Genomic DNA, 25,482 nt, shown 5'->3' with positions numbered 1-25,482 from the left:
TTACTTTTATTATTCACTGCAAGTAAAGGAAAATAAGGAACTCTGTAGCTTTATTCAGACTTTTGGTTGGCATGAAACAACTCTTTCAACCTTCATGTAAACTTAGCCGAATTAGCTTTCCAAAGTGTGTTTTGCAAAATTTTTATGTAAACACCTCGGAAAGGTCTAGACCACTGCAAAGAAGAGTGTATTTATGACAGACAATAATAATATACAGAATTTATACGTACTAAAGGAGACTGTGATGAGCTTAAGAGGAGGGTAGAAGTGCAAGTCAAGTCCAACATGCACCAAACGGCTTTAAAATGTCCATTTTTGTTTCTTGAGGCAAGTCACAAATACAACTTCCAGACTGTGACGGCACCTCCTGTGCTAAGGGGCAGTCCCGCAGGGAGAATAGCCGCAGGTTTTGCCTTTATTTAATGCTCACCTCATTAAGGTCAACAAAAATTGATTTTTGAACTTCCAGAAAGGAGTAGATTCCAGATTTTTCATTTATTCCTTTTAAGGGCTGGACTATTATTTTTGTGACTTGTCTCTGGCCGGTAGGTAACAGAAAGGGAAGGTAGGAACCACTCGCGGGCACTGGATGAACCGCCCTGTGGGGCTGCGTTCAGACCGTGCCCGCCAGTGAGACCTGATCGAGCAAGCTGGAGCCTTTTTACAAACTACATAAATTTATTGTGAAGTTGATTAAATTACAGAAAATCCAGTGCAGTAGCTTCTTGTGCCATCCTCATTACACCTTTGTCCAGGACACTGCAAAAAGCCTGCTGCTTCCCAGCTGAATTCTTGCTGGAAATCCAGCAGGGAGACCGCTGTGTCCTGGACCAAGGAAGCCAAGGGGATGTGTTATGGCTGAAGCGTTAGGACTTCATTTTCTTACCATTTTCCCTCCCAGTGCCCATGTGCTGCTGGTGCTATGGCCCATGAGTGCCAAGCAGCAGGTGAGCCGCACCTAACACCCAAGGTGTGGAAGGAGGATGGACAGCGGGTCCATCCCCTCCCGCCCCTCTGGGCGAACGGAGCCGTTTGGGGCATTTTGGAGAGTTTTCCAACACCACGAGGGCCGCGGGCAGGACGGTGCTCGAGGCGACACCTCCTCAGCGCCTTCCCCGCGGCTCCCTCAGGGCTTCTTCCCCCGGGCTTTGGCGCTGCCCGGGCAAGTCAGGCTGGGCCTCGGGCCCAAGGCAGGGCAGCCCCGAACCGCCCGGGGAGCCTCGAACCGCCCGGGCAGCCCCGAACCGCCCGGGCAGCCCCGAGCCGGCCGGTCCGGGGCAGCCCTGAGGCGAGGCCCCCGCGCGGCCGTTGGCGCTCGGCGCATGCGCGCGGCGGGCGCGGCGGTTGCGCGCGGCGGTTGGGAGCGGGCGGCGCGTGCCCCGCTCCCGGCGCCGCCGCCTCCTGCCCGCGGGCGCCGCCTGCGCCGGGCCGGGCCCCCCTGGCGGCGCCGCTGCCCTCCGCCCGCGCGGCGGGACCGGGGCCGGCTCCGCGGGGCAGCCGGCGCCGCCGGGAGGATCCCGCCGCGCACAGCGCCCGGGCTCGCGGCAAGGGGCGTCGCAGGTGCAGCCGCTTCTCCCGAGCCGCCTAACGGGTGCCGGAGGGAGTTCCCGCAGGTGTGAGGAGGACACGTCGGGATCGCTTCAGCCATGTCCGGGGCGGCCGCCGAGGAGGCGCAGGGCTCCGTCCCGCCGAGCGCGGCCGCCATCGACGCTGCCCTGGCGCCCGCGGGCCCCGGCGACGGCTCCTTCGTGGAGCAGAACCTGAGCTTCACCACCACGGACCTGAGCCTCGTGGAGATGACGGAGATCGAGTACACGCAGCTCCAGCACATCCTCTGCTCCCACATGGAGGCCCCGGCCGGCGAGGGCGAAGGGGAGCCCAGGCTCAACGCCGCCTTCCTGCCGGCCGGCGGCCCCGCGGAGCCCGCGCAGGACGGCTGCTCGGCCGGCAGCGCCGCGAACCAGCCCGTGTTCCCCGTGCTCTGCCCGTCCGCGCTGCCCGCCGACAGCGGCTTGCTGAGCTCCAACCCCTGCGTGGGCCACGTCGACTTCCAGGAGCTCAGGATGCTGCTGCTCAGCGAGTCCAACCTCCCCGCGAGCCACGCGGACAGGACGCCCAGCAGCAGCAGCGCTGCGGAGGCGCCGGGACACGGGTTAGCCAGGGCCAAGGCCAGCGACGGCGCCGGGGCGCGCAAGGACAGCGCGGGCGCCGAGGGCTCCGCGCCGGAGGCCAGAGCCAAGTCGGCCGTGCGCGTGCGGCTGGAGGACAGGTTCAACAGCATCCCGGCGGAGCCGCCCCGCGCGCCGGAGCCCCAGGAGCCCGCGGCCGCCCTCAACAAGTGCGTTGGGATTCCCTTTAGCTCATACTCTTCCGCTTTGTGTTTTCCAGATAGCTCAAATCGATCCGCAGAGTTAAGCCCTATGTGCAGCGCTGGTTTTCATGTGCAAAGCGAGGAGTGGGGCTTTTCAAGCTGCACCAGTACAATGTGGCCGCAACCCTGTTCGCCTCGGGTTGGGCCTACTGAATATTGCCTAGTTACAAGATAGATACAAAATGGATTACTTTCCAACTTTATTTTTGATATCAAGTAGCAGTGTAGATAGATAAAGGTGGGAGAAGAACATTGCCCGGTGTTAACACCTTACTTGCTAAAAGCCAGGTAGATTTTAAATGACAACAAAGCATTAGAAATTGATTAATGCTAGAGTTGGGAGGCCCAGCTGTGGGAAAACCTTGCAAACAAAAGTTGCTGCACAGGGTACTCTCCTCAGCTGATCTTTATTGTCACCAAAGTGCCAAAAGGCAAGAGTAATGATTTGTGTTTACAGCGGATCAGAGCGGGCTCTTACTGCTAGTTCCCAGCAGGGCGCGCGTACCTGTAGATCCTTCTGCCCCCTCCTTTCCACGTAGCCCATCTTGCACGTGTGCGTGTGTGTTTTCTTCTTAAGTTTAGTAACGTTGATCCGGCAGCCGTCGGAGCTGATCCCTCTTCACCAGCACCAGAATAAATGCGCTCCCCTCGTGAAGAGCAAGCCCGCGGCGCTGCAGTTCCCGTACCCGCTGCTGGCCATGAACGCGTGCCCGGCGCCCGCGGGCGCCGCCGCCGCCGCGCACACGCAGGTGGGTGACGGCCCCTTGGCTGCGCCGCTGCCATAGGGCTGATAAACGGGGAATATTGGTGAGGAGGCGGCTCTTCCAGCTGCAAATCCAGCTCAATCCACCGTGCGGAATCCACGAGGGACAGCAGGTCGCCACGCTTAGACTCCTGCCACGCTGGAGTCAATCTGGACTCGCAAACTCCTGAAAAATTGTCCCGTGTTTCCTGCAGCACCTGCTGCTCTGCTGCGTCCTCATCTCTGCCTATCCCGAGTGCTAATTTCACTGCTGGCAACCCTGCAGATTTCAAGTGCTGCCACTGTTAACTTACCCCTTTTAGGCGTAGCATAATCCCAAAGGATTATGTTAAAATGTTTGACTGCTTTTGGGGTTTTGATTGGTTTAAATAGGCCTGAAAAGAATGATTTACAGGGTTGTATTTTGTTTATTCTTAGGTTAATCTTTAAGACCATCAAAAAGTACTTATTCTAACCAACAGTGCGGCAGTTAGGTCATCCGTGCATCCAGGTAACACGATCAGGGGGCCTTTAGATGGCTGGTTAGGAAGATACTTGTGATCTTTTGTGTGCACATAAACTTCATCTCCACAATCCCAGAAGGAAATGCTTAGCAAGGACAAATTTCCATTTCCTTTTGTTCTAAGTCATTTTGATGAAAAGGATTTTGGTGGTTGTTTTTCGCAGACCTCTGGAACGTCCTGCACTATTTTGGAAGCTGCCAAACATCAAGACCTGGGGTTACCCAGAACGTTCTCTTTCTGTTATCATCAGGAAATTGAATCCACGAAGCAGGCAGTAGGTGCTAGGAATAAGGCTTTGCCTGAGCAAGTTTGGATCAAAGTTGGAGGTAAACCACTTTTAGCAACTTTTCCCTTAGCTTTCCCTGCCCTTCTTTTTCAAATCTATATATTTTTTTTCCAAATTTATTTTCTATAATGAATATGATTTTACTGATGCATATGGGTTGTGGTCACTGTTTCTGGGAAACACAGTAGACAATATCGGACTAGATTTCTTTTTTAAAAATGTTCAATTTTAGCTATACTTTCAGAATATTTACACACTGCTAGTTTGAAATGAGAGAAGCTGAGGCTGCAAAGTGCCTTTGAAATTCTGAGCCTTGTCTAAGTAACTGGATTCTGTCAATTTGTTAACCTCAAATTTGGCATAGCAGAGCCAGCCAATATCACTTAGGAACACTTAAAGGACTTCCTCAAAAGTTCGTTAAAAACAGGCAGCATCTCAGTAATTTCTTTAAGAAAATAGAAACCAGGTGGATTTTCAAGCAGAAAGCAGTGAATTAGGGCTTCCTAAGGACATTTTGCTGCTGGAAGTGTTAATCTAGGATGGCAATAAAGCTTCAGAGATTAATCCCCATAAATAAAATGACAAAAAAAAAAAAAAAAGAAAAGTGATCAGTAGTTGATGAGAATTGCACTGGTAATAGCAGGGTTTTAACTAAGGCTCTTGTTGTCCTCTCTGTTTTGCAAAGAAGACGCCTTGTGCAAGCAGGCGCTGAGCAAGCGGAGCCGCAGCCGGCTGAGCCCCCCGGAGCCGGCGGAGCGCAAACCCCTGAGCGAGATCCAGAACACGCACGAGGGCGCGGGCGCCGCGGCGGCGCCGGGGCCCTGGGCGGCCGGAGCCGCCGGGGCGCACGAGGGCGTCTCGCAGCGCCGCGAGCGCCACAACCGCATGGAGCGGGACCGAAGGTAACGGCCTGTGCGGAGCTGCGGCGCCAAACGGGCAGCCCCGAGCGCTGGCGCCGTGACGCTGCCGGCAGGACCCGGGGCACGGGGTGAATTGGACGGATCTCGCTTTACCTCCAAGAAAAAGCAGCACGGGGGATAAAGTGTTAGATGTTTATTAGAGGGGAAATGGATGGTGGGCTTGATGTTGTTTTACTGCGTGAGAGAAAAAAAGGGCATAAATAAAAACACATAACAAATCTCTGACGATAAGCCCATGGCTAATACACAGACATGTGTCTCTGCATAGCCCGTGGCTAATACACAGACACGAATTTTGAGGCTAGCAGAAGATTAAGTTCCCCAAAGGCCATGGCTTTTAGCAACCTGGGGCTAGACATTTTTGTTTTCTTTTTGTCTGTCTTCTCTCCCACCCCATTTGGCTGACAGTGGTTTGTGTTTTTCCGCAGGCGCAGAATCCGGATTTGCTGTGATGAACTGAATCTCCTGGTTCCGTTCTGTACTGCTGACACCGACAAGGCAACAACGTTACAGTGGACAACTGCTTTTCTGAAGTACATTCATGAAAGGCATGGAGACTCTCTGAAAAAGGTTTTTAATCTAACTTTGTTTCAAATGTGAACATAGTTCAAATCTATCAGAATGGAGCTAAAAGAATGTGCAAGGGTTTTGCTAGATGGTATTTACTTTATAAAGGGCCCTTTAGAAACCTGCTCGTGGAGATACTTGCACAGCCCCATTGCTTCCTTTCACAGCGTGCGTTTCCGTGCGCTAGTCTCCTGAAAAACACTGTCTTGCATCATCATCTACCTTAAACATAATCATTTTTATCCTTTGATTTTAGGAATTTGAGACTGTGTTCTGCGGTAAAACAGGCAGAAGACTAAAAATAGCAAGATCAGACTCATTTGTAGCGTGTCCAGTGCAGGAAAACGCACCCGGCTTTGGGGACCAAGTCGTCTGACCTGACCCGCTCAGGCGGCCTGGGGCGGCCGGCACCGCCGCTTGGCTTCTGCCCGGAGGTGCTGCCCCCCGCGGGAGTCGCTTGGGTTTCCTCATGTGAGTAACTTGTCAGGCTCCAGGACGGTCTTGCAAAACAGAACGTGTAGACATACAGTAACAGAGCATGGATGAAAACTTTTTTTTTATTCAAAATGGAAATGAAAGTTAACTACCAACAGTACCAATCAGTTTGCTCACAGCTGGACTTAGGGACCAGAGGCAGCAGAAAATGTCACGACACCTGCTCAGTATTTTCCCCCTTTAGCTAGCAAAAAATCTCCCCTTTTTTCTGTTTGTGGTTCTGCACTGCGCTTTCCTTTTATTTTTTTTTAAAAAAGAACATGGCCTGGGCCAGGTAGGGATTGTTGTAGAACATCCACTGGTCCTTCACTGACTAAACGCAAATACATTCTTTAAGTGTAAAAAGAAATTAAAGATGCCATTATAATGCCCTTTTATCAATTAAAAGTTATATTAGTTAATTGAATAAGTGCATAGTTTCCAAATTGAACGGCTACATGAAGTTCACATTTGCCATGAATGCTTTAACACATCCCTCCCCAGAGTAATACAACGCCATCAGCACTGGCTTTAAAGAAGTCCAATAGTTTCTTGTATCGTTACTTCAGTCCCAAAAAGGCATATTGTAAACAGTGTATTATTTAAATGCACAAACTATTTTCATGTTTAAAGATTAATATGGCTCCCTCGTTCATAAACTTCAGCATTTAGGACAGAGGTAGAATAGTTTGTGAACTGAGAGTGGCTTTATTATTATTATTTTAAATAGATGATGCTAACAGGTTTTAAAGTACAAAAATGTCTCCAAAATAAATACTGTTTTAAATCACGGATATTCACAATTTTTCAGCAATTTATTTCCAAACAATCCTCATAAAAACAGTTCAGGAAATGGCATTTGTCAAAGCATTGCTGTGTATAATGAAACTTACAGCATCACAAAGAAAAGGTTAAAAAAAATCTCCTTTTATTTTTACAACAGTTCATACAGTTTTTTTTGGCTGGTCTTTAGAAGAGCATCCCTTCTTAGTTGGAGTCTTGTTCACAATGACTGTGCAAATAGCTTAAGTAGAGGTCATGAGAATGCTGTTACTTAATTTCCTTTATTATTAGATGGAAATATACAAAAAATTTCCCCTGCACCTTAAAATACGTACATTGCATCTGTTGCAGAATCTGATTGCAAGAGGTCTACTCTTTATTAGCCTTTGCAAATAGTTGAGGTGCAACCAGGAGGTGGACAGGAAACATAGACGGGCTGTGATCTTCACCTAGGCCAGAGTCTTAAAAATACTGGATATTTATACGACTAATTTCCATTGCTGTAAATAGCAGGTGGGAGCCTAAACACCTCCACGTGCAGGTTAGTGCCTGGTCCTGCACCACTGCAGTCAGTGGGAGCAGCGCCAGGGAATGGAGGTGGCTCCAGCGCCCGCACGGAAGAGCCGGGATCTCGGGGAGAGTTGGGGGCCTCTCAGTAAAAAGGACCAACGCTCCCAGCTAAGGCAGAAAGGGAAGGGGAGACTTTTTTTTCCCCAGATCTTTACTGCTAACAAAGTAGGGGGAGGAGAAAATACTCACAAACCATCTTTTATTACAAGTTTTTGCCTGATGCTTTTTTTTTTCTTTTTCATAGAACTGAATTGCTATGTCAAAGTCTCCACTTAATTCATTTTAATAGAAGGAACATCTGTCCGTTTATCACTAGGAGGATTCTCGCTGTTTTCTCACAATGCTCTGTTTACTTAAATATTCAGTCACTTTTCCTCTGCTCATAGTGTTGTTTTATGATTTTTTGGAAGTTGATGCTCCCACAGCTCCCATGCAGGCTGACGTGTCGCAGATTCCCGGAGTTCCCTGAGCCCCAATCATCCCGGGAGTACCAGGATCCCCTGGAAGACCTGGTTCCCCTTGAGCACCATCCCGACCATTTTTACTTATTCCAGGTACACCGGGTGGTCCTAAACAAGGGGCAAAAAGAGAAAGATTTCATGAAATATTATCTTCCTTCCTTCCTTTATTTTTATTTTAAAAAGAAAAAAATAGTTATTTTTAGTTATTAAAATACTTCAAGTGTCTGTACATCAGACTTGTTATGGCCTGTTGAGTAGAGGGTGTTAAATAAATTTAGCCTAAATTTGGAGCATGTGCATGGCAGTCGTTCGTATATCACGCCACGAATAACAGGAGTTGATTTGGAATGAGGATTATTTGGCACAATCCCTGTTTCCCAGGGCTGCACTAGACGGGAGCGCCCAGGGGCCGAGCTCGTTCTGGCGCTTTCCACTCATTTTGCCTCCTCAAGGCCAGCAGTGATAAAGGCTGAATAAGGGTAGAAGAGCAGTGAGAATGAACACCTAGAAATCCCCTTCACGTTGCCCTGTGCAGCTTCCTTTATACCTTGCACTGAGTTTCAAAAACTCCTCCTTGTAAAAGGCACATTCTGTTTAGAGCCAAAACGGTTTCTGCTTAGGACAGACCCAAGCGATTGTTTTGGAATTTCTTTTTTCTTTCACATTCCAAACAATTCACAAAACTCAGTTCTGTAACAACACTGTGTGACACACGCTACTGAAACGCCCTTAAATCCTGTACAATGAGATTCTCAGGGACAGGGGCATCAGGCAGTCGATAAAGCTGCCTTCCTACCTTAATTATGATACAAAGAAGTGCCTGATCCTATTTGTAAGAATTGCAGCTGCTGTTTATTTCATTATATTTCATGATCTTACTGGGTACAAAGTAGCATCTTTTTATAAGCTTTGGAAAAGAAAACATGCATTTAATTAATGCACTTATTTTATAGAGAAATCTGGGACACCTTGTATAAAAGTATTCTGTTTTTGTGGAATTATATGGATGGAGAGCCTGCTTCTGGTGCCTTTAACATATTCATTGTGTAGATATAATCACAATTAGAAAACTGTTTTAACGGGTAAGAAAAATAAAGAATTTTCCTTCACAGTTTCTAAGAGATATTCATTAATTTGCCTAAATGAATCTCTGAATCCTCTGATAAGGATTCGTGGGAATCCTTCTTCCCCCTTGGGAAGTGGGATTAGAGGCAGCTGCAGAGCGGCAACAGCCGCAGGCCCAAAAATCACTGTGTGAGCTGCTGCGTTGTCGTCTGTCATCCAAGGACAGCAGAGAAACACCCCAGAAAACAACCCCCGGTGCTGGGAGCTCTTGGAAAGGATGAGGAAGGGCTGTGACATCGAGATCTTGACGAGGCCCTGCTCTTTCACAGCCGTTGGGTGGCAGGGACCAAGGCCAAGAGTCCTGCTGTCCCCAGCAGCCCTTCCTCTAATAGGATTAGGACGAGATGGGGGCGCAGGGAGCGGGGATGTGCAAGGGGGGCACCACTGCCTCACTGGGCACACCTGCTGGCTGTCCCTCCTGCGCCGACAGATGCCACCAGAGGGGAGGAACCCTAAATAATGTCATACTTGCAGGGAAAATGCATTACAATGAGCTGCTGACGACACGCGGAGCGGTCCCTCTCTAGCCTGTAATTAGTCGCGGGTTACTCAATGTTGCCGCGTTACCTTGAAGCCCTTGATCTCCCTCTGGCCCATCGATAGCTTGGCCGACTGGTCCTTTATCTCCCTTTTCACCAGCGTCTCCTGCAAGAGAAGCAGAATCTCAACACCAGCTGCCCAGCGCAGCCAGAGCAGAGCACAGGCTGGAGGAGGCCTTCAAACGCGGCGCCTTGCCGGGAGCCACGAGTCCAGCCTCACCTCTGGGCCCGGGATCGCCAAGTTCTCCCGGCGGCCCCCGGTAGCCGGGGGGACCGCGAGCCCCGGGATGCCCAACGCTTCCCATGGTGCCGGGAGGTCCGGGCGGGCCGGCGGGGCCGGGACGGCCCGTCATGCCGGGGGACAGCGGCTTCCTCAGGTTAGCAGCGAGCTGGGCGATTTGATCTGCAGACACAGGAAAGGCAAAACTGCAGCCAGCGGCCCCGCGCCCGCCGCGCCGGCTGCCACCAGCGCGGCCACCAGCGCGGTCAGCGGAGGGAGCAGCTGGAAACCGGGTTTCTGGCAATAGAGGCGGCTGCTCAGGCAGATTTCCTGCTCTCTGCCACTCCTACACACTTGCTGCTTCTAGCAGAAGGATGCTAAACATTCCAGAATCTGTCACATCGGCTCACTCGGATCTTTTTATTCTCTTAGAATAATAAATCTCTAGCCACAGATGGAGATTTTGGGCCACAATCCGTAGGATTTTTAAGCCACTGATATTTCCTGCTTCCCAAACCAATTTTTAAGATTTTTAAATATTCTGGAGAACAACACTTCAATTATCAACGCAAGTTTTGCTGTTTTTGGCTTCATGCCCTTGGTGAACCTACCCTAAATGCAAAACAGCAGCGTGAAAGAAGTAACATTCCCTGGAGGCCCCTGAGGGGCAGAGGATGGGGGCAAACGGGGGCTCAAGTCCCGAATGAGGAAGGTCGGGAGAGGCTCCGCAGGGCAGCCCTTGCCAGCAGCCTCCTGCCAGCTGTGTCAAAGCTGCTCCTAGTACCTTTGGCACGTTACCACGGTGAATGATGCTAAAATAATAAACTTAGAAGAATGTCCTGGACAATAAGACGACCTCCTGAATAACTGCTTTACTTTAATGTCGACATATTTTTCCCTGTTAAATCAGAGAAATAATAGATCTCAGGGGTCATGTCATACTGAGGATCTCCATCTCTTCAGCTCACTATGTATTTAAAGTCCCTTTCCCCAGCAGTACTCACCATTTATCATTTCCCCACAGAGTTCCCTTATATGTTGCTCACTGGCCTCTTTGCCCTGCAATTAAGAAAATAATCCTGCCTTAAACAAACCCACATTATTGATAATCACCCCTGACAAACCTGAGGGCACTAAACTCATTTCCAGGAGCTCATAAAAAGCTGCCAGGATCCCTCATGAGGATGCATTTCTCACCCACATCATGATAGCTCCAATGAGAAGTTGTCATGACCTTAATAGCAGGGATTAATTTTAATATTTGAAGCCAGATATTTCATCGTGAATTTTAAAGGTTATTTGGCCTTTCCTGAATGATGAAGCATTAACTCTGTTCAAAGATAGATACCTAACATTTGGAGTAGCGAGTAAGAGTTACACTTTTAAATGATCAACAACTTCTAACTCACTTTTCTAATGAAAACCGTCACCTAACGCAGCCCATTCTAATGAATGCAGAAAGTCTATCAGTATAACAGTGTGAGAGAAGATTAATTCTCCAAGGCATGAATTTGCAGAATTTACTTTTAACTCTAAGCTTGCAAACTGCGTCGATCCCGTTGCCCTGGCAAGCTGCTGCGGCAGGACCGAGTGCTGCGTGTGCCTCTGCCTGCTTCTGTCCCCCCAGATCAGGCCAAAACGAGGTGCTTTTAATCAGCATCCAAACTCCACCCTGCATCTCTTCCCATGGGGAACTCCCTGACTGCACCCCCAGCGCAGGGAACACTCACAGGAGGGCCAGGCTTTCCTGCGATGCCGGGGACACCCTGCACTCCCTGGAAGCCCATGGGCCCCGGATGTCCAGGAATCCCAGGAACACCAGCAGTCCCGTTAGGTCCTTGGGCACCTTTAGGACCAAGCTCTCCTCTTTTGCCTGGCTGTAATGAAGAAAAAGAAAAGGAAAAAAAATAAGATTAAAAAGGAAGACATGGTCCGTTATGCTCTATAGGGGCTTAATTAAGCTTTTCTTCCCGTTTCCCTAATGGATCTGGCTGACCACGTGTTTCTTGCATTATATGGGTGGTTGGACATCAAGGTCTTGATAATTAGAGTCCATGTCTGCACTGCAACAAAACGAACCAAACCCTGTTTGTACCATTTGATTGTCACAAAGAATTGTCACCGTCACAGGTTTTAGGGCACGGCGGAGGGGAAATCTGCTTCTAGGGAACGTGCAGGTTCCGGGGACTCCTCCCTGGGAGTTTACCCCCACACCCCCAGCAGAGCCTGCAGCTCTGGCACCTACCTCTCCTTTCTGGCCGGGAGGACCAAAGGGACCCTAGGGGAAATAAACGGAAAATATGAAAAAAAAAGCCATTAAAAAAGGGCACATCTGAATCAAATCCACCTGCGGAGCTTAGGGAAGCAGCAGGATGGAGCAACTCATGGGCTCTTCTAGTTCAGGCGACAGCAACGATGCCACGAGGTGACCTGGGGAGGTGACACTGTGGCCCGGAGGCTTGGGGCACCTTTTCCCTCGCAGAGCCAGGATTCACGGTGGCTCCCGGGGCTCTCGCGCGGGCAATTCCTGCTGGCCCCGTCAGCTCCCCCAGGCCCACGGCGCGAGCGGCCCCCTCTGCACCTACCAGCTCTCCTTTGTCGCCCGGGAGGCCGTCGGCGCCGGCGATGCCCTGCAAGGGAGACAGCAGCGTGAGCGGCCCGCGGCGACGCCTCCCGCCAAGGCCCCTTTGAGGAGGGCAGCTGCAGCAGCCGGAGCCCTGCGGAGCAGCCGCCGCAGCAGGGGGGCTCCTCTCGGCCCCTCGGGGGCTCTGACCCGAGGGGACTTTTCACAAGTCCCTTCCAGCGAACCTGAAGGGCAGGGTCCCCAGCCGGGGGCTCCCAGGGCGGGTGGCAGCCGCGCGGTGCCCAGCGTGGCCTCCCCCTCAGCACAGCCCTGTCCAGAGCTGCCTCCTCCCCTCCTTGCACAGACCCAAGGGGATCCAAGCCCTCGTGGCGAGGAGCCTCCCCCGGGCTCGACCCGGCTCACGGGGCCTTTCCCCAAGGTGACGAGGAGCAGGGACCTGTCCAGCCCCTTCCTGGAGCCAACATGGACACGGGCACCTTGAGCAGCACCACTTGCTGCAGGCAGCGTCTCCCACCCCGCGCTCATTACACAGCAATTAGAGCAGCTAATGAGCCTCCTTAGGGTGACCACGCTGCTCTGCAGAGGGGTTATTGCAAGGCAAATGGGAGCTGGATGGATCTTCCCCTTAGCAACAGAACAGAGACCCCCCAGCACCTGGAATCTGCAAGCAGACCTGGGAATGCTCAGTGAAGAAACACACCGTTTTTGGCAAAGAAACCCCAGCATAAGTTATATAATTGATGCAAATTGGCTCAACGCTCCTCACCAAGACTAATCCAAATGAGGAAATTAAGCAGCAAAATTAAGATATTAAAGGAATCTCTCGGCCTGTCTGGGGCTGGGGTGAATATGAACCCTCTGCAAGAGCCGCAGGAGCTGCCCGGGACAGGCTGCCCTTCCCAGCCCGCCCTGGGCTACCAACCACCAGCTCAAACCTGGCTTTTCTACCACAGCTTCTTTATGTGCCGCTCCCGTCAAGGCAGGAAAAATGGAAACAGAAAGTGCTTTGTTGGCCTCTGCTCCGCTTTCTTTTACGGGAAGGAGCGGGCGGCAGCGAAAACCCAGCGGAACGGCGGGTTGGAACACGAGGTGACGGCACAGGACGAGCAGCGCCGCTTACCTGGGTGCCCTTGGGACCAGCGGCGCCCGTCGGACCCTGGGAATGAGGAAAAGAGGCAGGTGAGCTGGAGCTGGGGCCTTCCCGCAGCCTGCTGGGGTGGCCAGAGAGTCCCTCCAAGGGCACGGGGTGGCCACGAGCCTCCTGGGCACGGGGCGCTGCGTCTCCTCCGCCTTTCTTGGCAGAAGGAGAGATTTGGAGCCTTCCTGCTGGTTTGGTGGCACCACAGGGCACAGCCAGCTCCGGTTCAGGGACCCTCCTCACAGTTTTGCCACTCCATCAGCTCAGCAGGGTCAACGTTTTTCCCTGGGCACCTGGTTCATGCCAGCCCATAGCAAGGAATCCCCGACAGAAGCATCATCCCGGGCTGCTGCAGCACTCAGAATTCCCAGGAATTTGTTCCTAATAAAGATCTTCAGAAAATGTGTTTGCTCATTACGACCTCCCCCAGCAATAACCGTCAAATCCACCTTCTGCCCAATATTCCACATCAGCTGCAAGAGTGTCTCTGCATCATCCCAGCGCTGTTGCTCATCTTAGGGCCTGCTGCACCCAACTCTCCTACTCTCCATGCCAGAACAGGGAACTTGTTGCCATGTGGGTTTATATTCCTGACCACAGTCCTGCAGACTGTGGAAAAAAACCACGTCAGCACCTGTTAGCTCAGGCTGGAAGAACCATATTTCTTTGCAAAGAAAGAAAACTCGGCTGCAGCAGAGCTCGGCGAAGGGCTGGGGGCAGCGGGGACGACGGGGAGGTACCGACCCTTCCTTTGAGCCTGGAGAACCTCCAGGGATGAAGCCGGCTCCGGCTCGGCCACGCTGCTCACTCACCCCCAGCACAACAACCCAACTTCCTCTGGCTGTGGAGACCCGTTTGGAGGGTTTAGCCCCTTGCCAGGGCAAACCTGGTGCCGAGCAGGGAGGGTGGCGGATGGTTTCACAGCAAACGCAGAGCCAGAAACAATCCCGCCGTGTTCCCGCTGCCAGTCCCGCTCCGCCAAGCGCCGGATTTTCCTCCCCTCCGCTCGGAGCGGCGCCGGGGGCCGCACGTTTCTCCCCGCAGCGACGTCCTGAGCACAGACGGGGCCCACAATAACCCTCCTGTTCTGCCCTTCCAGCCTCGCGGTGCTCCCGACTGAGGGGCCTTTTGAACCGTGCCCGGAGCCCAGCACAGAGCAGCCCTTGTGGAGCCCGAGCTGCCGCGGGGGTTATTTACACAGAAGCGTCACCTCGAGGCCGGTGTCGAGGAGCTGCCAACACTCGGGCCCTGCTCTCCCGCGAGCGCCGCGCGCTCGGCCCCGCTGGCGTCTTCAAAACCAGGACAAATCCATTTAAAATGAGAACGAACCCATTTAAAATGAGAACGAATCCATTTAAACAAAAAGCAGGATTTATCCTGAGCTGTGGGGCCCAGGGATGCGGCTGCTCAGAAAGAAAGCACTGAGCAAAAATAAAATTTTAAGCAGTCCAGAAACCCTAATCAAACCTGTGAGTAACACAGTGGGTGAATCAGCTCTCTTGTGCTCCCAGGAAGGGCCCTTCTGGTGAAGTCAGTATAGAGAAGAGGAAAGAAAACAATACTTGTCTGCTCTGGCTAGGGTATGGTCCCAAAAGCCTCTTTAAAATATTCCATTCTGTCTAAAAATAGTGGGACTTCTAGGAACTAAAATGGAAGCCTGGACAGAAACATGAATCAAACTATAAAAGAGACAGAACCTGTGATTTTTGTTATAATAATAATAAAAAAAAAAAAACAGCAAATCAAGAATGGTTGATGTGCCCTGACCTTCCCACTGCCCTGCAGAAGCACCAGAGCACGTCCATCCAACCCGGCGCCGGAGCCAGTGGCTCTAGGACAGGGATGGATGGGGAACTTTGGGATCTTCAGGATGTTTCTGGTCTCTACATTACCTTATCTGAACACCTCATAATCATTCATGAATTTGTCTTTACAGTACTCACGAGAAGCTGGAAATTGCTCACCCCAATTTTGCAGGTAATTATCTGAGCCTCAGACAAACCAATTCCCTTATCCAAGGTCACATGAATTCTGACTCCCATCCTGCTACTAAGGCCTTTGGTGAGAGAAATCCCTCTTTGGCTGAGTCCTGAGGATTATTTTTCCTACATTTCCACTCTCCTTGGGATAGAGCTGGTCAGAGGGCATCTCCATTCTTCTTCAGTCTCTCAAATACTTTTAAATTATTCTATGAATAATTAAATTCAATTATTGAATTTACCGTGAAATTCAATACAGGGATTTTATCGTTCTAGGCTATTCATCACTTTGGCTCCCCCGAGTGATGTGAGCAAAGCCAGACACTAACCCAAAAATAGATTTTAGAGATAGGCTGGATGCTGAAGGCCCCAGAGGTTAAGATTATTTTTCTACAGGGTCTGATTGGGATGCCCAACTGCTGGTGTTCCCCAAGTTTTGTGTCACTAAAGCAGAAATTAGAAACAGGCATCTTCCTTCCCTTACCCTGTCACCAAATTCTCCACGAATTCCCGTTGGACCAGGAAGGCCAGGTTCCCCACTGGCACCTTTGGGACCCTGTTAGGAAAACACAAAAACAGTTACAGTTACTTTAAGTGACAAAAAAAACCATGACACCCCCAAAGTTCACCAATTTCCATAATTTCTTGCTGACTGTTCCCTGCCTGGAGGTTGCAGGAATTTCCTGCTTATTCTGACCTCATCTCCTGAGCTGCGGACAAGGAAACACTTTGTTTTATTGAACGAATGTTCTGGACAAGCAGCTTTCAGGCTCCATGAAGCCTCCACTGCCTGGTTCAACCCGCAGGGCTTTCCAGACTATTCCTAGCCAGGCACAGCTTCTCCTGGCAAATTCCTGCTTTGGGTGGCATGGTTTACTTCGACTTCTGCCCCCCATCTTTCCCAACTACAGCCAACCACAGTGCCAAAGTGTTCCAGCCTGCTGCTGGCCTAGCTCTTTCTCAAGAAAATCACAAATCAGTGATGCTCACAGAAGAACAAACTCACCCCCCTTTTTTTTTTTTTAATGTACCAACACTAAATATTTCCTCTAGCAGGCAGCTCAGCTGGCCCTGCGTTTTTTTTAATACCCGACTGTGTTAATAAACAATTGGAAAGACATTTTTTCCTATCACTTGTTGCCATCAGGCATTACCTTGCCAAAGGTTTCCATTAAATAGTCACCTGTCGTGATGCATGTAATGATGTATATTAAATATTTCTTGTTACCAGCATACTGACCTGGAAACCTCTTACACCTGGGGGGCCAATAGGGCCTTGGAGACCAAGAGGACCCTGAAAGCAGAAGGAAAAGCATTTGCAAGAAGACAATTCAGGGTCACTTAAGCTACATCTGTAATTAAATTGCCTCAGTTCTAACAAGAGGAAAGAGTTTTGTGCTGGAGAACAGTTTTCCTAATGGCAATGCTGATGAACAGCTGTTACAGTGATGCCTGGGATATACTGAAGTTTATTAATAGTTACTATTAACAAAAATGTTCATTTCTATCTTATTACTCACACTCACCAGTAGAGTGAATGACGAAAATCAGTGACAACAAAAGGTGGAACGATGATACAGTACATAGAATATGCATTAAAGGGGATCTGCCATCTCAGGACTAAGCATTTAATTGGTCCAGTTCTGCAAGTAACTGCTGTAAAACAAGTACTGCATGCACTTAGACATAAAAAATGGCAATTGCATCCACTTGTTTGGAGATATTTTGTACCTGCAATATAGGAAAGGCAGCCTCTTAGGCTTTCTCTTAATGCAGGTGCTTTTAAAAGCCCAGCACTCTAGAAAGAACATGAACTTTATTGTTAGGAGTCTTGCTTTCTGCTGAGAAAATCAGATATGTGATAAAGAACCAGTGTACTGAAAAAGCCAAGTATCCACGAGACTGCAAGGCAGGCACAGCCCGTGTTGAAAAGGCATTTGTCTTTGCTTTGCATGCACAACTCTTCCAGATTTATTTACAATAAAATTTTAAAGCATTTATATGTATTTTCCCCTAATTGTTAGCCTAATAAATTCACCTCAGCATCCAAACATCTACTGTCTTATTTCATTTCTTCAGGCCATAATGAATAGGAAGAGGAAAACCTTTGCAAAGTGTGATTAAATTTACAATCTAAATCAGTTGTCTTATTCCTGCTTGGCTGACAAGATCAGTGTGGCTGCAACTTTGTACAGAAAGCCCAGAACTAGGAACTGTTCTGCTTAAATACAACACCAGCATCTTCAAAGAGCCAGCCAACTACTTGGGTATTTTTGTTACTCTTTTCACTTCTGTTTTCTGCTTTTAACTCAACAAGGAAACTGAGAGTTACAAAGACAGAGCTCTATGAAAGCAACATGAAATTGTGTGTAAAAATAACAGGAATTGTGTGAATTACTTTGCTGTTCTAGAGCTTTTAAAAAGGCTGGCATTTGGCAGATTTTGATGGCCTTTGAATATAAAATAAGTCTTGATTTGATATGATAAGGGAAGCCAAATTTGTTTAAGCCAGATAGTCTCAACCCTGGACAAATCCTGCATCTCTATTTTAACGGTCCAGGCTTAAAAACACTTCATATAACTTGGGGACCTAACAAAACAGATCAGAAGAAATGAACACTGGTTCATCTGCTACTGCTTCCACTGCAGAAGTCTGTGCCAATACAGTTAAATCAATCATGTTTGCTCTTTGGCTATCATACAATACCTTTTCTTAGGCATTCAATTTTGATAAAAAATTTGGAGACAGAAAAGCAAACATTATTTACTTTATTTCTGTTTCCCCTTTCCTTGGGCACTTAAAAAGTGGCTGCTCACAAACAACAAATCATTATACTGTTCAATTTCTTCCAAGTGACACATACCAGAAATCATTTTAGTGTTGCTGTAGGCTTCTGGATTTCAAAATGAGGTATTAAAAAAATAAAAGGCACAACAAAACCCCTGGAAGGTTAAGTCCAAGCACAACAGCTACAATAGTTGGGGAGTGAGAAAATAAATGGCATCCTAGGCATTTTCATGCTGTGCACAACAATAAGAAATGCTTTTATCATATGCTGCTTAATAGGGACACAACAGGCAGCCAGGTAGTTATTGCAGAAGGTTTGTACTGCAGTTACTACAATTCCTGTAGCTCTGTATTTCTAAGGCTTTGAGATGATGCAGTGAACTGAATGAATGTAGGAACAAAACACTCCATTGAGGATCTCAGTGGATTCTAACCCCGAAGTTTCAGAAAGTCATCAGTTCACAGCTTAAGAGAGAAGTGTCCCTGCTGTACAGGGTGTTATGTTTCCTAGTGACTCACAGCCACATTCCCTTCCTTTGCAACTCCTGGCAGGATGATGCTACTGCAGGGTTGGAAGTGAGGTGGATGCGATGGGGAATGTGTGAATAGATTGCCCACCTGAAAGTTGTTTTGGCCTCATTCCATACGGTTGGGAATTTGGGGGGTGTTTCCAAGAGCTGTGAATAGCAGGCAGCTTGGTGCAAGAAAGGCAAGAGATTGTCAACAGGCCTACAAACTCTTCAACACATTTCAAACTCCTGTCATCCAATGGGGCAGCACACAGGCCGTCCAGTTTTGGTGCTTATATGGCCTCAGAGTTTGCAATAAACCACTACTGCTCCAAGGAAAGTGACATAAGGAAAGGAAGGATTTCGTGTTTCATATGCTGGTGACTATACACGTAGAAATAGCTTAATAGAAGCATTACCTCAATTGCATTCAGCCCAAACTGAACATTATTATCTGATGGGGAGCTGCTGGCTGTCCAGGCTCTGCACTGCACTGACTGCAGCGGCTCCACAAACCTCTCAACAACCTCAGCTTTCTTCGCTACATGAAAGGGGAGGAATCACTTTGTCCTCCCCAAAGACAACACCCACTGAGAATACAGCCTTTTGTTCTAGCCAGGCATTAATCCCACATACAAAACTCTACTTTGGCAGTTATGTACTTACAGTTGCTCCCCTGGGTCCGGGCAGGCCTCTCTCACCGGGAACACCAGCATCGCCCTAGCAACAACACCAAAGTCAGCCAGGCCCTTTGGGAGCAGCACATCCAGCCTCCCCGACCCGCAGAGCTGCTGCATGTTGCTGGCAGCCGGGGTTTTTCCATCCCTCCACGCCTGGATCCATCCAGCTGGACTGCCCTGGGCAGTATCCCCACGAGTGCTGTAGCACTGATCTTGCTACTAAATCAGTGCTGCACTTTTGCTCCAGCTTCATGTTTTGGTTTAAAACCCGCTCAGCAGAGTTCAAGACAGATGCAAGTTGCAGGGTTACGTACAGGGATGCCTGGCTCTCCAGAGGGACCTGCCTCTCCCATCTCTCCAGAACTGCCCTGCAGAGGAGAAGACAAAGTCACTTGGGGCATCTCATCAGACGGTCACTTCTGTCCTACCCAGGGCAACGTGGTGGGAGCAAAAGAGGGAGCTGAAATGTAGCTAAGGAAATAAAAACTGTTGTGCAAGGAGAAATGGCTTCTTGCAGCTATGTCACATGCATGGGAATTAGCAAAAATGATGATGCAGGTGCAGGGGAACTACAGAAATGGATGGGAGGGGCTGAAAGACAACACTTTGTAGAAGTGCTCTGTGACAGATTGCTTTGATCTGTCTGAGATTTTCTTTCATCTCATGTGTAGGTGCCAATCTAGAGCTCTTTGGTGGTTTTTCTCCTGGAACGTGTGTGTGTGTGTGTGTTTGTGTGTGTGTGTGGAGAGTCTCCAGAAGGAATGATGAGAAAATCCCGATCCTGCTTGCAGGAAACCTTAAAACTCAGATTATTCTTGCTCCCAGGCACTTGACAAAAATGGGCATGCTTCTCTTCCTGAGATTTCCCAGACTCCTAGCAATCCTCCCATGTATCCGGACATCCGAGATGTCTCAACAAGAGCAGGGCCTCGTTGGCTGTTGCAGTGGCCAACACCTGCTCGTCACTGCCAGGAGAGCCAGCCTGGGCAGGAACATGGGCACCCTCTCTTCAAGATAAATCCTCCCTTTAGGGACACCAATCCCCCAAAGCCAAAAAACCTTGACAGAACACAGCTAATAGCTTCTCCGGCAGAACTCAGCATTAAAGATATTCACTTACTGGTTCACCCTTCGAGCCTTTAATACCTGCTCTTCCAGGCAATCCCTGTGAAAATAAATAAATCGGCAGTGTCAGAAGTGGAGTTACTAAATTTGCTATTCTGGTCTCATTTGACACACAAGGAACAATGTTTGCTTGCAGTAATGGAGAATTTACATTTCTGCAGTTTTTACCATGAAAATGATGGCTTCAATTTCCCTCTTGTTCCTAGCTGTCCTAGCAGCTCTGAATATACTACTGCTTGGTAATTAGAGCAAGGAGGAATACACAAATAAAACTGCAGCAGCACCATTTTGCACTGCAGGAACATCCTTCCAAAGATGTTCAAGATGTTCTGCAGGACAAGAAGGAAGGAATACTTTACCTCCATTTAAAGAGAGGGCAAACTGGACAGAGAGATTTTGTCAGTGAATATTGAGTAAGCCAAGGAGACAGCTTAGAATATTGTTGAATCCTGGTCAGTTATATCCCAGATCTTAGTTTCCTGCACAAGGGATACACATCCCTGGGATGTGGAAAGCAAAGTCCACCTCAAATTCAGATATGTAAAAAAAAAAAAAAAAAAAAGAGTCAGTGAGACTGTCCAGAGGCCAAGGTACCTCTAGATTACCACCAGGTGTTACTCGAGATGTGTTCCACTGGGTCTTGGACACTGCTCCCCCTCTGTACTTTGGGAAAAGTACATTTTGCCTTGGCTTAAATGAGGCAGGGCACACAACCTCTCCCCACAACCTCTCTGTTGGAAGGCCAAGCTGCTGCAGTGCCTCGGGGACAGTGGCTGTGCTGCCATACTCACGGGAAGTCCGTTTGGCCCCTTCTCTCCAGGAACACCCATGCGAGCTGCATCACCCTGTGGATATTGAGAGGTTAGGAGGGACCCCCAAGACTCTGAAACAGTTGGACAGTTAGGGAAGACATTCACAAAGAGGCATTTGAAATCTTCCCCCAGCCCAGCAAGTGCATTGTACTGAGAAGGACACGGGGTGAGCTTGTAACAGAGCCTGCAGGAGCTGGGCACCCACCGGAAACAAGGGGCAGGTGGGTGCAGTTGCAAGCTCAGTGCTTGCAGGTGTTTCCCCAGGCATCTCCCTGTCTTAATAATCCAAAAGCTTTCCTTCCTTGGCAACACAGGCAGCATGGTCCTGTGGGATCACCATTCAAAAATCAGGCAGCTAGCACCTGACAGCACTTAATCTACAGGCAATTAGAATAAACAGACGCCTCTGTCAACAGCTCTGAAAAAAACGCATCTCTGAAGGCCTGGAGCCAGCCAACAGGAACAACTAAGTAGAGAGGCTTAGCTGAGTTTAGATCATATGTGCATCAACTTTCTTCAGGGAACTTCCTTGAGATTAATTAACAGGAGCAATTTTACTCTTCTTCACTAGTTACACTAGTGGAAAACTCTCTCTAGAAGCAAAAGGTCTCCAGCTATTACGTTCTTTCCTCCCATGAATTAGTAGCTTCACAGCAGGCTTGGGACAGTAACAGAAGTCTTTCTGCACAGTGTTTAAGTAGGACTTTACAAACCTTCTCACCATCGAGTCCAGGAGCTCCATCTCGTCCATCCTTGCCAGGTATGCCCTGCAACCAGGCACAGGGCAGATTAAAGTCATGACAGACATTGTGGTTTGCAAAATACATTCACATCACAGAACATTTTGGCAACAGGCCCACCTCTAGGCTGGGAATAAAGTGAGATGTTTGTCATTAACAGCAGGACAGCCAGGATTTGCTCCAACCAGGACCACACTGAAGGCTACACAAATAGGCATGCAGGGTAAAAGTTTGATAACACAGACTGTAAGATGCAAGACTTCTCGTATCATGTTATCTGCAAGCAAGACAGAGACGTGTATCCTATTTAACTGAACTTACAGGTTCTCCTATGAGTCCACGAGGTCCTGGGTTTCCTTTTGGTCCAGGTCTACCCTAGAAATCAGTAACAAATCCTGTGTTACCCAGGACACAGCCCTTAAAAACCTTAATTAAACAAACATAATAGTAAAACTCTTTAGGGATATTTCACCCAGTCTGTGCAGGCTCTTGACTTGTTTCATATAGGGATAGTGGTTCCTTAGGGTACACCAGCAAAGTGATGTAATGCTGATTGTGCATCTGACAAAATTCTCTGATGTTTCAAAGGATGGAGATAAAGATCAGAGCTCCATACTGTAGACTGCAAGCGGCATTTAGACCTCTTCTACAACAACAAGATATAAATATCTATTTTCTACACCCTGGAATGTAGGATTTCCCATGAAGGGAAATATAGTTTCCCATAAAACAAGTTTTTAAACATGTATGTTTGTTTTTCACTTTTTTTCTGGTTTGTTTTTAAGAAAAATAATAAATTTAAAAAATGTAAAGTGTCTAGAGATAAAATTTCTATTTTTGTTAGTAGTTCGCATTCACAGTTCCCCAGTGTGTTTTAGAAGAATACACAAGAACAATTAGTCCCTTTTACAAGCAGAATTAAATAAAAACAACTGAAAGCAGGGAGTGCTGACAGCGAAACCTGGAAGAGCATCTGCCAGCAAGGCCTTCCAGCTGGACTCTGCTAGTGTCACCTCCTTGCCCCTGCCTCTCAGCTGGTAACAACAAAGTTTTCAAATTCCACCTTGCTTTAAGAAAGGATGCCATAAAGCACTAAAAATAAATTAAAGGGACAAGTCATAATAAAGCTGTAAGACTCCTTTGAATCTCGTGTTCAATATTGGAGTAGACTAGTGCTTTACTGCACTCACAGTGTCTCCTCTGGGTCCTCTGAAGCCCTGAGGTCCTTTGTTTCCTTGGTCTCCCTGTAACAATAAAGAAAAAGCCGTAAAGCATCTTCATCACAGTGACAAATGCCAACATTTCAAGAGGGTGAGTGATGAAGTTCTCCTGTGCTCTTTGCTGGCTTTACCACTGCCTGGTGCCAGACTAAACACCCTCCCCAGAGCTCGGCTCTAATTCCTCAGTTACTCTCTGTAACTCCTGATGCATCAACTGACCGCAGTGGGGACTCTGCTAGCAGCCCCACAGGGAGAAGACCATGTTCCCCTTCACTTTCTGAAGCACTTTCTTTAACAAATATACCAACGGGGTCAGAGAAAATCTTTAATATTTACTGCTTATGTCCTTCTCGGTGCAATTAATGTTTGACAGACAGCAAATACCTCGTTTGATTTTAGTTCAGATTAATTTCTTCTACAATTGTAAAAGCTAGGGAAGAATCCCCAGAGAGTGGTACTGCTTTGGTGTCATCACAGACTGCAGCGTGTTGCCTGCCACAAATAAATGAGGGTTTGCTATGAAACCGATGTTATATTAGCCACACTAGAGAGAGGCTGGGTGACAGGCCAGTGGGCAGTGGAAAAGGCCATTAGAGTCCATAGTTCTGCAGATGCAGCTCTAGTCTCATATTTGGGCACACTAAAGAGTGTAAGGGGGGTCTGCCCACAGCAAGAGTGCAGATTCTGTGCTCTCCTATGCTTCACCCCAGAACTTTTCAAACGCACATGGGTTGCATCTTTAATGCCCAAATGAGTGTTTTTGCCTTGCAGGAAAAGTTCTTTTGAGCTGTGATCTAACCACACATCAAGTCCAAAGGGAGCAGCCTCAGGACGGCACTGAGCCTTCCCCAAACCTCTTCGCCCCAAAAAACTTTACCATGAAAGCGCAACACGTGAAAGAAACGGAGGTCTACGTGAAAAGCAGTGAAGAACAGAGCATATGGGAAATGTGGTGAACTTATTCTGGCAGAATGGGGTATGACTGATGGAAAGACACCATGAAATCAGGTGAAATGATGTTGCTTTAACTGGAGGGAAAAAACGCAAGGGGGATAATCTGATTGAGAAGGTCAACATATTCACTGACAGGGAAGAGCTTAGTGCAGAAAAGGTAAACTTGAGGCTTTGCTTGTGGAAGACCACCAAGAAATGCATACATACAGCTTTCCCTGGAGGTCCTGGGATGCCAGGTGGCCCTCTGAAACCGATGTCACCCTGCAAAGAACAATACATCATTGTAATGTTGTCAATGGCAGAGGGTGAAGCCCCTACAGTTGAAGTCTACTGCAGTCTAAGAAAATACCTAATACCTAACCTTGAAAGACACCCCATACTTTTTTGCTAGTTCCTAATACAGTCTTGCAAAAGATTCCCTTTTGAATGAGCACATTTTTACTGCGGATCTCCCTACCATTATCTCTGCAATACACTGATGTCATTCATTGCTTTGACATCTTGAACAAACATGCCTGGGTTAAGGCATGGCTTTCTCCAATTCAACCCATTCAGTCTCTAGGCCAGGTATCAAGGAACCTGGCAGAAGACCAAGGTCAGAATTAGCTGGAGATTAATACAGTTCTCCGTGATGTCTTTGGTGCAGCATTAGACCTGAAACCCCTTCCATGTTCTGAAAATCTTTGTTCATCCAGTGGTTCTTTGGCTTTTTCTTGTAAGGAGATGGGAACAGAAAATTAAGTGTTCATGAAATGTTTCTCTTTTTTTTTTCAAGATTGTAGCACTGTCAGCCCTGCAGGGGCAGCATCTTGTCCTTGTCTGAATAATTAACCCTGGGCCTTATCCTGTGAACCCTCAGCACAGAGGCTCTAACTCCCTTGCAAGGATGGTCTGCCTGGAAGATGTGCAGCAAAGGGCCGGCACTTTGTATCCTTGCATGTTCCCCACAATGTGCACCCATCATCTGGGCTTTGTGAGGGTGAAGTTGGGTGGTGAAATGAGAAAATCAGGAGAAGGTTTTTTCTTACTCTGTCACCAGCCGGACCCATCGGACCAGGCAATCCTCTTAGACCTCTTGGACCCTGATTAAGAAAACGATCAATTAAAAGCCAAACACTGCTAAAATATAAAACTGAATGATACAGTAACGCATCAACACAAATATTTAAGGAATACAAGGAGCCGTGGAAAACTCAAGTCTTCTGATGCACAGACTTTTCACCTGCTGGTGACTGTCTCCAAGCAAGTGACACTCTGTGGATTCCCCCAGACAGGACAGGGGGTGAGAGGACCTGATGGCTTCAAATCACTTCCTAGGTTTTGCAATATAACATGACTAATGCTGCTGTTCAATTTCACAGTAAAAAAAGC

The 25,482-nt window shown here is 48.4% G+C and overlaps 2 protein-coding genes across 2 annotated transcripts in view; one reads left to right on the top strand and one right to left on the bottom strand.

The window, feature by feature from the left end:
- Nucleotides 1–1,646: 1,646 nt before the first annotated feature.
- On the top strand, nucleotides 1,647–5,787 carry TCFL5 (transcription factor like 5). The gene is made up of 6 exons (XM_088527981.1): nucleotides 1,647–2,338; nucleotides 2,949–3,120; nucleotides 3,801–3,963; nucleotides 4,609–4,825; nucleotides 5,272–5,413; nucleotides 5,667–5,787. Exons 1-6 carry the CDS (start codon nucleotides 1,647–1,649, stop codon nucleotides 5,784–5,786), a joined length of 1,506 nt encoding a protein of 501 aa, XP_088384107.1. The 3' UTR covers nucleotide 5,787.
- A 1,603-nt stretch (nucleotides 5,788–7,390) lies between these two features.
- Nucleotides 7,391–25,482, bottom strand: part of COL9A3 (collagen type IX alpha 3 chain) — a 33,786-nt gene continuing 15,694 nt past the window's right edge. The window contains exons 14-32 of the mRNA XM_088529325.1: nucleotides 25,140–25,193; nucleotides 24,319–24,372; nucleotides 23,128–23,181; nucleotides 22,259–22,312; nucleotides 21,911–21,964; nucleotides 21,177–21,230; nucleotides 20,381–20,425; nucleotides 19,575–19,628; nucleotides 19,247–19,300; nucleotides 16,524–16,577; nucleotides 15,768–15,839; nucleotides 13,287–13,322; nucleotides 12,168–12,212; nucleotides 11,828–11,860; nucleotides 11,313–11,459; nucleotides 10,587–10,641; nucleotides 9,583–9,765; nucleotides 9,391–9,468; nucleotides 7,391–7,806 (exon numbers count right to left, since the gene is read on the bottom strand). Coding sequence (XP_088385451.1) covers nucleotides 7,631–7,806; nucleotides 9,391–9,468; nucleotides 9,583–9,765; nucleotides 10,587–10,641; nucleotides 11,313–11,459; nucleotides 11,828–11,860; nucleotides 12,168–12,212; nucleotides 13,287–13,322; nucleotides 15,768–15,839; nucleotides 16,524–16,577; nucleotides 19,247–19,300; nucleotides 19,575–19,628; nucleotides 20,381–20,425; nucleotides 21,177–21,230; nucleotides 21,911–21,964; nucleotides 22,259–22,312; nucleotides 23,128–23,181; nucleotides 24,319–24,372; nucleotides 25,140–25,193 — 1,356 coding nt within the window. The 3' untranslated portion in view covers nucleotides 7,391–7,630. The remainder of the gene's footprint in view (nucleotides 7,807–9,390; nucleotides 9,469–9,582; nucleotides 9,766–10,586; nucleotides 10,642–11,312; nucleotides 11,460–11,827; nucleotides 11,861–12,167; nucleotides 12,213–13,286; nucleotides 13,323–15,767; nucleotides 15,840–16,523; nucleotides 16,578–19,246; nucleotides 19,301–19,574; nucleotides 19,629–20,380; nucleotides 20,426–21,176; nucleotides 21,231–21,910; nucleotides 21,965–22,258; nucleotides 22,313–23,127; nucleotides 23,182–24,318; nucleotides 24,373–25,139; nucleotides 25,194–25,482) is intronic.

This window comes from Tinamus guttatus, unplaced genomic scaffold (assembly GCF_059628265.1).
Source record: "Tinamus guttatus ecotype Peru unplaced genomic scaffold, ASM5962826v1 Tinamus_guttatus_pri_ptg000027l, whole genome shotgun sequence".
Taxonomy (NCBI): Eukaryota; Metazoa; Chordata; class Aves; order Tinamiformes; family Tinamidae; genus Tinamus; species Tinamus guttatus.
Note: the sequence above shows the minus strand (reverse complement) of the source record. Positions and strands in the feature narration are given on the sequence as shown.